The sequence below is a fragment of the Rhea americana genome, unplaced genomic scaffold (genome assembly GCF_003343005.1).
Source record: "Rhea americana isolate MKP2758 unplaced genomic scaffold, rheAme1 scaffold_60, whole genome shotgun sequence".
NCBI lineage: Eukaryota > Metazoa > Chordata > Aves > Rheiformes > Rheidae > Rhea > Rhea americana.
In genome coordinates this window covers 4,132,667-4,144,807 of record NW_028186757.1, presented here as the reverse complement: position 1 = coordinate 4,144,807, position 12,141 = coordinate 4,132,667, and the positions used below count along the sequence as shown (strand labels likewise).

Sequence of the window (12,141 nt, the reverse complement as noted above, 5' to 3'; positions counted from 1 at the left end):
GCCTGAATATCAATAAATAATTTTCAGTTTCATGCTGGTTCAAGTCTGCAGGTGAAAAAGGGAAGCAGCAGAGCCAGTAGATACTGTAACTGATATACTTTCATTTACTGTGTTTTTTCCGTTTAGTATAAAAACAACAGTGGTGAACATAATTAGTTTTTTCTGACTGTATGTATTAGAGCATTGCTTTTGTTAATTGTCCATTTGCTGTTGATCAGCATATGAAGATCAAATCCAGCTCTGGGCTGGCAGAAGCCTCTCAGAGTTGTTAATATCTGCTTCCTGCCTTTCACCCCTCTTTCGGGTAAAATAGTAAGAAGGAATTCTTTAAGCTCTAGGCACTTTTGCTGTCACTGATGTAATCATGTTGTCCTAAGGAAGAAATCCTTTTCAGGTGTGTTAGAGCRGGAATGGGCAGTCGGTCTGAAAAAGAGCTGGTTTTGCAGCCTGTCTGCTTTCACCACAGCTCCTAAAGCCGAGGTTCTTACGAAGGTGTTCTGTAAACACAGACCTAAGCAAGGCAAAAAGCAGTGCAGGCGCTCAGCATCTTTAGCTGTACGTGTAGGTAGTCGTCTTCTGACACACGTTCTCTCTCGTGACTCACTGATGACTTTTCTCCTGACCTTTTATACTGATCAAACTATTACATCTGAGCGCTGAATGAGTGCTTATTTCCACTTCCATCCAAGGAGCATGCTATTAGTGCCAGGGTAGCATTGCCTACTGACACAGCTGGCTGTACTCTGTGTGTGTGACATTTTTTGTTACAAATGCACCTCAGTAGAGAGCATATACCCTGTGTGACTTGAAACAGCAACAAAAAATCAGTAAGCAAAGTTATTTTCTTATAACTGAAATGTTTATTGCATACCAAAGTTAATATGCTAACATACTTCTATTGACCGGCAATAGGATGAAAGCTTTTTGGGGAGATTAGTGAGAATGGCTGAATTTGCCCCTGAAATGTATTTTAAATATTTCTTCAAACGTTAGCTATTTTCCTTTATGGAAGTTAATTTTCTGCAGTCTGATATTTRCGATTCTTAAGAGTTTTCATGGGAGCTGTGTGCATAAAGCAATAGTAAAATCAATACCACAAATTTTGGTGATGACCAAATGTAGCGTCTTGTTTAATTTTTCCGCAACACACATGAGCAAACTTGTTTCAGGAYGTGGTTTCTCTTTACAGTTGGGTCAGTTTTCCTAGGCTTTCTCTTTGCCATCATGTTATTTGGCTTGAAGTATGACAGATAGTTCAGTGCCTTGGAATTTAATTGTCTATAAGGTACTTTATGAACTTAAAAGCAAAGGAGTAAGCCAAATACAGAGCAGTGTGGTGTGGGTTTTTTTAGTTTTGTTTGATGTTGAAACTAGCATAAGATTCAGTGTACAGTTTACGTTCATCTAAGCCGCGTAGCAAGATGTTGGAGAGTTCTGGGGTTAGGGCTATTGCGTGATTGTGGTTTACCCTCAGCTATGATTTTTTTTTTTTTTTTTTTTTTTTTTGCATCTCTTTTTATACTTGTGGCATTTTGCTGACCTCTGAGTGAATTAAAAAACTGTGCAAACTTTTAAGCTGCATTCTCAATCCCCAATGGTTTACTTAATACAGTTGGTGCTGGCAGGGAGTAAAGTGTGATATGAATGATTTAAATTCCTTTTGCTGTGTATCTACCTCAAATTGTAATGATGCTTTTTCTGCTCCATCTATAGCTTCCTGCAGATTTCACAAAGCTGCACCTTACTGACAGTCTCCACCCACAGGTGACCCACGTTTCATCGAGTCACTCAGGATGTAGCATCACTAGTGATTCGGGAAGCAGCAGCCTTTCTGATATCTACCAGGTAAGACTGGAATGGATGCCCTTGGGAGAAGCAAGTGCCAACAGTCTTGACATTAATAGCTGAAGACCCATGCAATTGCATATTGTCAATTTTCATCTGCCCTCCAAAAAATCAATAGATTTTTGCTTCGGTGGTCATAGTTTGAGGGTTTTATCTACTGCTTGCTGGATCTAATGTTTGAAAATGCAGCATGTGATCTGTAACACAGTGACATGACACGTGTTTCCCTTGCCAAGATCTGTGTTAGAAACTTGGAGGTGWAGGATTTGCACCTTCTTCAGCATTGCACTTCATGAACTCTGTTTGCATTTTGTAGTTTTTGGTATGGAGAGGCAGTGTGGCCTTGAGATAAGGGACTCTGTTCCTGACTTCAGCATTTCACCTCACTTTTCTCTTTGTCTGGTTTGCCATTTGCAAAATGGAAACAGAGGTTTGCTGCTATTTTGAGGAGGCTTTGAGATCTGTTGATGAAAAGTGCCTATGAGATGGACATTATTATCAAAAGCTAGATCAGAATTAAAAAACTATAAAGATCTAGGACCTTGTTATGTGAGGGATTATTCTTCTTGATACCGTATTTTACAACTAGATGGCTTCAAAAACTGGACCACRTTCAGTATTAGGGAGGAAGATCTATGCAGTGAGCAGCCTGTGCGGGCCTGACTTGAGGGGCTAATTTCAATTTCCTCACGTTGTAAAGACTGAGCCTTAGCATTTTGGTAGTGCTGCTTCTCCTGGACAACTGGGAAAGATGGGGGAATTGAACTGGTGAGACGTTTTATAGTTTTATGCAGGATTCTGGGGGCCTTCTTTGTTCTTTGGTTGAAGCAGTTTGAGTTTTGAGAGACTTGCTGTAAAACTGATCCAGAGGGTCTCTAGAGCATTTAGGGGGTGTGTATTTACAATCCAATGATAAATTAGAAAAAAAATAAGACGGAAAGAGAATGAGAAAGTCTAGATTTTCCTCTCGATACTAGAAGCTCCTGCAACTTCAAACTAAAGGATTTATCCTTGTGATAGGGAAATAGAGTAATTTGTTATTCTAAAAAAAAATATATATCAAAAAGAGCTTTAAAAATTTAACATGATCAGTCCTCCATGAAGTACCGTTTACTAGAGGAGGAGTAATGTATATGTTTTGGATGCTTTTTAAAATGCTAGAAAGGCAATGTAAGTAAATGTGGTCATTTAAATAATGGGAAAAGTATCATCTATACAAACACATACAGCTTCAGTTGTTGTGAGAATTGATACTGTATGTTCCAGGATGCATGCTGGGTTATTTGGCTGTCCTTTGTGGACTAACTTGAATAATTGCTATGTATAGTTGTAGCATGTAGTCTGCTTTAGGTGAATAAACAAGTAGGCTCTTCTGTGGGAGAAGGTAGGGTAGAAAGTTTCAGTTCAATTTAAGCAGTAGTTGCAATAATGCAAAGGTTTTGTTTTGCAAAAAAAAAAAAAGTCAAAGTAATCAAACATTTTAAGCATAGTGTATGTCAATCAAGCATATTTGTCAGAATTTCTTCTGAAGAAAAGATTACTTTGAGACAGGGTTTAGGTTTGTACTGTGAAGGTGAATAAGATGTAAAATCAGCTTTGTTATTTAAATATTCTATAGATTTTCATATCTTTCATTCCAAGGATTTTACACTTTAACATAATAACAGGCCCTCTAGGGAGCCAGTTGTAGGTGGTATTTAGATAGATTATAGTCATATAGCTACTTTCTAGACGAGCTGAAGGAAAATTTTCACAAAGAGTTTCAGCAAAACTCTTATAACTCTGAGAAGTCTGGGAAGGAACATTGAATTTTGGGAGTAAGTGGGGGGTGCTTCTGTAGAAACTGCGGAAAAAATATTTSTGTGTATAGTCACATACTTAGTGTAAGATTTCCATAGGAGCTCCAGTTTGCAATAATGAAGTCAACAGGATGGGTGATGTTTCAAGTGAACTACTAATTTTGTGAAGTATGTACATGGGGAACCGTACATTCTTYTTGTTTTATATTGTACTTTAAAATTATTTTTAAGGCATACTTAAAAATTTTAATTGAGGCACTTTGTCATTCTTAGTGATCTTAAGAAAATTATTATCTAATTTCTTGAATATCTCTGCAGTTAATTCTGTATTAAAGATGTCCTCACACAGATATATTCAGATTTATGTAATTGTACAATATGTCAGAATAATTACTGAAATAACTCCTGTGTGTACAGTTGTCAAGAAATGTGAGCAAGTAATTTGGAATGTAACCCTATGTTTTGTATTAATACTTTRGATATATTTATTAAAAAAATAAAATTGAATTGGTGAGTTCAAGTATGGAAATGATAAACTTAAGGTTCTTAAAAACTTAAATTCTTAGCTTTGCCTTATTGAGTATTGTCATTTTCCATGATTTTTCATATTGTGGCAAATCATAAATTTCTTACCTYAGTTCCAGTCATAGAGGAATGAAATGTAGGCATATTCAGGTTAAGTTAGGTTAAAAAAACAACCCCCCACCACCACCAAACTAAAAAAAAAAATGCAGAACTTTGAATTCTTTAGAGTCGAGACAAAAATGAAATAAATATAGAAATTCCCTTTTAAACTGAGACATTGTATCAGTCATCCTATCCTAGTTATTTGCCCTTTAAATCTCTCCCAAGTTTTTTTAGAAACAATAAACCAAAATCAAGTCATCTAGCTATTCACTTTTGTACTTTTATTTTAATAGGTCTTAGACAAAACTTAGTATTGTTGTTGTTCTGATTTTTATGTTCTGTACATAATGGCATTTTTTTCTTTTCAGTAGAACGGACTTCTGTTCATTATGTCTAGGTAGAAAGGAATGGTTTTGAAAGATTGCCATCTTATCTTTCAACTGAGAAATAAATCTTTTTCTTCTCAAATTATATCATTAGTTAGATCTTTACTGTTGAAATATGAGTTAATGGTATATCATGTTTTGTATTACAGTAAGTTTTATTTCAGTAGCCTTAAGAGCAGCTGTTCGCAGTGAAAATACATTCCTGGCCTTTTTAGATACTTTTCTTTTTCTTTTTTTCTGTTTCTTTTTTTTTTTAATAAATCATGAAGCTGAACCTTCAGATGCTTTTAGCACTGAGCTGAGAATACTTCCTTTTAAATATTAATGGTGTAACTAAATTTGTTTGTCAAACGTTGCACATGAAAGAACTTCTTTTAGGATAAGAATTACTTGTCAAAATGAAATAYATTATCTTTTTTCTTCTTTGTTTGTTTGTTTGTTTACCCCACCCAAGCCTGAAAAGACATTTGAGGTGCCTGTCAGCGAGGACTTTTATTTTAGGAAACAAGCCCGTAAAGTGACGAACTCTGCATAAGGCTGGAGAGGAAGGGATGCTGGGTGTTAATAGGTTGTGCGTGCGTTTCCGTGTGCCCGGAGCGGTAATCCTTTGCTTCTCTCGCGTGCTGGCCTGGCAAAGCAAGGCCTTCGCTGCGGTTTCCCGCGCTGCCGCTCACTGCTGCCTCCCCTGCTTAGGAAACGCTCCCTAGCTGCCTGCTGCTCCGTTACCAGATCCAGGTATACAGCCTGTCGCTTGTATTGCYGGACGATGATCCTAATTTGACAGGGGGGAAATTTAAGCTGTGAGCGTGGCTTACTCCTCCTCCGTCTTTTGGGATGGCGTTGTGTCGATTTAGCCCTCTCCTCTGCCAGCCCCTGCTTGCCCCGTGCTGCCGGCAGCCGGCGTGGCTTCCCGCGGGCCCCGTGCCCGCCGCCCGGCTCTCCAGATGCTCTGAGCGCTGCAGGAGAGCGCTGGCAGCCTTCCTGCGACCCTCCCAGGGCGCGCGTGTGGCTGGGAGGTCTGCAAGGTGTCCTCTTGTTTTCTTACGAGGCTAATATTGTAACGCGGAGAAGAAATTTCCACCTTCCAGATATTCTCTTTTTGAAAGAACCCAAACCTTTCAGATCAGAGCATTCGTGCAGCCTGCCTCAGAGCAGGTCTTCTACTGCAGGATGCAAAATAAAAAAGATTTTACCTTAAGCATAATTCAGTCTTTTTTTGGACGAGATCAGTTCAGTCTGCAGTGGCAGGCACGGGGCAGCTGGGCAGGGCACTAAGGCACGAGGCCGTCTGAAGTGGCTCAYGTAGGTTTTACTGAACTCCCCACGGTTTTAGCTAAGTACTGTGCAGTAGCGGTCATTTATGACTAGTTCAAGTAAATCAGCTGTGCACGTGATATCAGTGAACGCTGTTCCACTTTGGAAGAGTTGGCAGTAGGTGAGAACCGTGTCCCTGGGGTGTGTTTCCATGATTATTAAATTATTCCATCTGTAGAGAGGAACATCACTAAAACTGACTCCTGAGACAGATACGGGCTGCCATGCTGTAAATTTTAAATAGATAATGAAAGAATAAATATCAAGGGAGAGCAGTAAAAATTCTAAACTCAATGAGTTTCAGGGTATTTCATAGCCGCTTGCATTCTTGTCAGCGAATGTGGAAAAATAGATTATTGACTGCCTTACATTTTTATATGATTTGTGTGTATTAGTTATACCTGATTATTTTATGTATTGTAACTAATTATATCTTATCTATATCTTAAAATATTATAATTTGTTATGTGGATTGAATTTTGTAGCAATTGGTATTGTAACTTTTTATCCAGTGAGTTAGAAGCTAATGTAAAACAAAACTCCCGCCATACTTTCTCKCTGTAGAAAAGCTGTATCTAGTGTGCCTATACAATCACAGGGGGAAATCTTTCAAATTAATGGGACTTTTGCACACTCCTTCACTAAAGATATAGCACCAGTGTTTGCTGTGTTTTGTATCAGTAGTGACCATTGTATCAATGGCTTASAAGTTAGGATGCCAAAACCCGATATTTTTACCAATCAATATTCTTAATTTCAGTTTCAGTTTAGGTTTTTGGCCCTCCTTCAAGCATGATGATCAAAACATATGTTATTTTTGAGCTGGGCTTTACTGTTTTCTGTTAGCTTCATGGACTTGGAAGGCTGCAGTGATGAACCTATTTTTGGCCTGTGCAATTTAAAGACAAACAAGTGTCTCTCTTTCTTTTCCATTTTTGAGTTTTTCAAAGTCGTCTTCTGTCTCTTGAGTATTTGGGTTTTTGTCAGTGTAGGTGGTAATGTTAGTCATAGTGGGAGATTTATTTTTTTATTTTTTATTTTTTTTGTTGAAGAGAAGTTTAGGGAACATTTGGAGAAAAAGGTCTAATAAAAGAATTATTTAAAAAAAATAAAAAATGAAGATCAGTTAGGAGTTAATGTGGTTAACTTAAGTTTCTTTTCGTTTTTCTTTTCTATATTGTCAAAATCAGCCAGAGTCTTTGTTCCCAGACCAGRATAAAAAACAATGAAGTCCCTTAAAACAGAACCAGACTTCTAGGCAGTTCTCCTACTCTTCCTACTTCCTCTTCCATAGTAAAGCATGCATATGAGGAAAATAAATAATTATAATATCTGAAGGAAAAGTTACTTGACTGTAAAGATACAGATCGGTTGGATCAGCTGACATTCCTTTGGCCTCTTCTAAACCTTTGTGTCTCAGCAGATACCCCAAAACCTGGTTGAAGAARGACATGAGGCAGTAAAGGAGGTGATATTCTTCAGCTGATCTCATTATGTCCGTGTTCCTGATGCCTCCTGAAAATGAAAGACCGCTAGAGTTGGGCATAGTTAGTTTCCTTTTCTACCAGGCTAAAGGAACCAACAGTCTTCTCTTTCCAGTGTGCCCAATTTGGCCTAACAGGAGTGATAGTTCTTTTTTTTTTTCCTCTATTTTTTTTTCCTAGAATCAATCAAGCAGCCAAAGGCTAACTGAAAATTTATACAAAGCTCCTTTACTTTCCATCTTTTCCTAGTTATTTCACTATGTTTGTTCAATTAGCTGTTACCACTCTAATCTAGAAGTGTTTTTGGTGTTGGAGATGCGTAGCAGTTGGAACAACCGTTTTTACACTGCTGGGAAATTGGTCTTTCTAAATCCTACTTAAAATCTGACAATTCTCCTTAGTTACTTAATGTGAAATAACTTTTCATATCAGATTTGAAAGTGTCAGTCTTTGTCTCCAGCCTTTTTGTTGGTGATGTGACAAGTAAAATCTTAGACTGTCACTGTGACGTGATTCCTCTGAAAATTCAGGAAATTTTCATGACATCTTTGCCACTGTGAGTAAAAAATCTGCTAAGACAAAAATTTCATTGCGTCTGCCATTCTGATTTTGGAGAGATACTGTTTTCTAGTTTAAGCTCCAACCAGCATTTTTCATGTGTAACCCCTTTATATATAAATGAAGTTAATTATCTCTAATTACCCAAGAAACAAAGGACAACAGGCACCTATGGAAGCACTCATTTCTGTGGTGCATTTGATCCTTGATTAAATGTCCTGGAAATCTATAAGCCTCATGATTGACTCTAGTACAAATTATGTAAGGTGTTCATCTGGTGCTCTGGATTTTCTAAGGCTTGTTAGATACTACTGAAGTTTATTWAAAAAAAAAGCCCCTATCCTAAAGGGAACTAATCAGGTTTTTTCCCTTAAGTCTTACACAAGTGCATGGCAATTACTTCGTAACGGAGGATCCCAAGTATCCCTTGCTCAATCTCCTAACCCATCAGGGAGTACCAAGGTGTAAGAAGGTGGATTGTGGAGAAGCTTAGCGTGTCACGAGAAGACCCTGAACACGTGATGTGCTGTGGAAACTATTGGGTTTAGAGAATTAAGTTATTTGTAGTGTACTTGTAGATAAATTAGTATGTGCTTCTAATCATAGAATCACAGAATTGGTAAGGTTGGAAGGGACCTCTGGAGATCATCTAGTCCAACCTCCCTGCTCAAGCACCTTACTAATAAAGGTGTGTGACAACTATGAACATAACTCTCATTTGCTTGGGATACAACAAATGCCAACGACTTTGAGGCCAAATCATTTTTGAGAATGGAATCTGATGCTTAAATCATAGGGACAGAATCATAGAATCAGTGAGGTTGGAAGGGCCCTCTGGAGATCATCTAGTCCAACCTCCCTGCTCAGCAGGGGCACCTAGAGCATGTTAGACAGGGTTGCAGCCAGGTGGGCCTTGAAGATCTCCAGAGAAGGAGACTCCACAACCTCTCTGGGCAACCCGGTCCAGTGCTCCGTCACTCTCACAGGGAAGAAATTCCCCCTCACGGTCAGGCGGAACTGCCTGTGCTTCGGTTTCTGCCCATTGCCTCTTGTCCCGTCACATGGGACAACTGAAAAGAGTTTGTCCCCGTCCCCTTGACACCCTCCCTTCAGGTACTTGTACACACTGATAAGATCCCCCCCCCCCCCTCCAGCCTTCTCTTCCCCAGGCTAAACAGGCCCCGATGAAGACAGATCCAATTATGCTTAATGATGTAACAAAACTAATGCAAAACTTTTTTGCATATCTAAACTGAGAATGAGGCTTTGTAGGATGTTTAATTCTTTCCTGCTGTGAATTTATATCACTGCTATGAAAATGCTACAGTTGCATTCCTTTGCTAACTTTTGGGTAATCAAATTACTACATTTTCAGAAAACAACTTGTGAAAATGTGTTGTTTTTTTTTCCTCAAAAGGTAAGGTTTATTTTAAAAGGTATACTGAGTTACACTAATATATATATATTTTTTTTACACTGGATTGTCACATTTAATTCCGAACTGCATTTGTTTAAGCTGTGTTGCTGCTATTGCAATACAAAAATGACACCTACTCAAGATAACTCCTGCATAGTCACAGAATTCTCTAGCATTTAATGAAAGACCATCTCTTTACATGGAAATTTCTAATTTGGTCCTTTCCCTAATTTATAATAGTTGGACAATGAGTGCTTTTACGGTGATGTTTTCTGGTGAGTTTGAAAATACTGAACCATAGTACAGTGCTACTGAGAAATACAGCATCTGTTTGCTGGAATCAGCTCTATTTATAACTGTATATGAATAAATGCTTCTGCAGTTGTAAACTACAGTGTGAAAACTCTACCTTGAATATTGAATTGTACCTTGAGAGGGCGGTGTAGCAATATAATACTGTTATCTCACCTGGTGTTGCACCTCATGCATGGGTGTAAGATGAGAATAATACTGATGTCTGAGGGTGTTCAGCAGTTCTGCTAGGAACAGGTTTATGCTGTGTATAAAGGGAAGATCTGCACTAGTTATAAAGTCAGTGATTTGTATTTTTGGGTAACTATTAAACTGGAAGTAGTTGCTTTATCTTTCTGGTTTCTACCAATGACTTCAGTTGTCAAAAGGATTTAACTGTAAATAGATGTTGTTTTATGAAAATGTTTGTAGCCTTTAGTTGCAATTTTAGAAGTATCTTCTAAATGCGCAGTTGCATTTAGTTTCAATGTGAGAATATTTTTCAGAATAGCATTAACTTAATAGCACTTCAACTTCTGTCTAGTTTTTTTTTAGAACAGTCAGATAACTTGTTTTTTAATAATAATTTTTTGTATGATATGTGGAATTTTCTTGGATTCAAAAGTATCTCATATTTGTTAGCATTGTGGAACTAAATTTAACTCTGCATTCAGCTTACCGTTGTGCTTTTGAGAGATTGGACTGACTTTGGGCGGGTAGGAATGACATTTACAAGTAATAGGAAGATTTTCAAAATTGACTAGTGAATTAGTAACACAGTCACTGGAATTGTCACTGGAAACTTATGATTTTGACAGATTGGTGTCATAAGCTGTATGTCTACTGACTCATCCCCACTCTCTTTTCCACCAGTCTCATTTGGTGAATGTTATTTTGTAAGAGTAGTTAGGGCTACTGTTAGAGCTAATGCATCACAGGGAAAATTAGAAACAACAATACCACTAATGAAAGTACTGCCTTCAGTACTATGATTTTTGTGCATATGCCAGTAACATCCATCCTTATTTATTCTGTTTAAGAAATTCTCAGCATCCTTTTTTCTCCTTTAAAAACACAAAGCGAGAATTATTTGKATGTGGTGTAGATGCTGCTATCATTCTTTTTGTGTTAACAAGGCTCTGTTATAAAGCTTGTGTTGTGCTGTGGGACAGCACGGCACCCTGATCCTCTCCAGCCATATGCTGCCATTCATAACCTGGCTATGTGCAATGGTATTAAAGCAACAGATGCCAGCCACAGCTAGAGAGGCTGAGCTGGGGAAGATCGCTCTACAAAAGCGCACATATAATTTTATTCAAGCATTACATTACATTTCAAGCATTACATTACCATCTCTATGTTTGGAGGGTGACTTAGTGTGTGGGGTTCTGCAGAGTAGGGAGTTTGGTGTGTTATCAGTTTGCTTACATGAAATGCAGAAGGATACAACAGACTTTAAAAGATAGATTTGTCCCATACAATGTTTTTAAAGGATATGTGGATACGCTGCTTCCTTCCAGAGTCCCTGAAGCAAACCATCCATATAAGGCGTGTGAAACTTGATTTGTCAAGCCATGGCTTAAAACTTTCTCATTAGAGGCTTGCGTTTCCTTAAAAATCGTCATAGCTGAGCCTTAGCAGCTGCTGTGGTATTAAATCAGGTTGAGAAAAAGCAGCTTTATCTGCCATGACAGACAAATGTCTATGGGATTTATTAAATGCCTGGTCTTAAAACTGAATCATTAATATGTATTTACCTTTAGGTGCTATACAAATGTCCTCAAGCATTTTTGTTCATTTTAATGCAATTCCTAGCACATTAAGTTTCGTAGATGTTCTATGTAGTCCACCTATGTTTTTTTCAGCAGTGACTTCACAGTGTTTTGCATCTGTTAAATCTTATACTATTTGTTAATAAATAAGAGTCATAACTAACCGCCTTCAGCTCGGGGTAGTGGTGGGGAAGTCCTAAGTTACTTGCTGATTGCAAAATTCTGGTTCTATTTTGATGCTCTGCATAGTCCCTCACACTATGTCTCCTTGAAGTTACATGTATCGCATTTGTAAAGGTCTGAAAATAGAGTGATGCGGAGGGAAAAGAACATATTTTAAATGAACTATTTATTAAAAAAATGACATTCAACTGTTATTCCCACAAATTGTTCCTTAAAATACATCTGCTTTCTCTTCCCCCTAGACCTACTGATTTAAAAGCATATGTTGATTCCTATGTGCATATGACTAATTCAAACCAATGTTGATCGCTCTTCAGAACATCATTTGGGGGTTGATTAATGTAGCTAGCTGTTTTAAAAAGAAATTTAAAGAATAAAGCAGTATCAAAAATATTAGATGAATCGAATGATTATGTTAAGTTGTAACATTCATTTCTGTTTGTTTAAGTAGGAAATTGTAGCAGT

At 37.8% G+C, this 12,141-nt stretch overlaps 1 protein-coding gene across 1 annotated transcript in view; it reads left to right on the top strand.

Moving 5' to 3' along the window:
* The window catches only part of RAPGEF2 (Rap guanine nucleotide exchange factor 2), a 149,052-nt gene that overhangs the window by 98,100 nt on the left and 38,811 nt on the right, over positions 1-12,141 (top strand). The window contains exon 7 of the mRNA XM_085319887.1: positions 1,714-1,845. Coding sequence (XP_085176013.1) covers positions 1,714-1,845 — 132 coding nt within the window. The remainder of the gene's footprint in view (positions 1-1,713; positions 1,846-12,141) is intronic.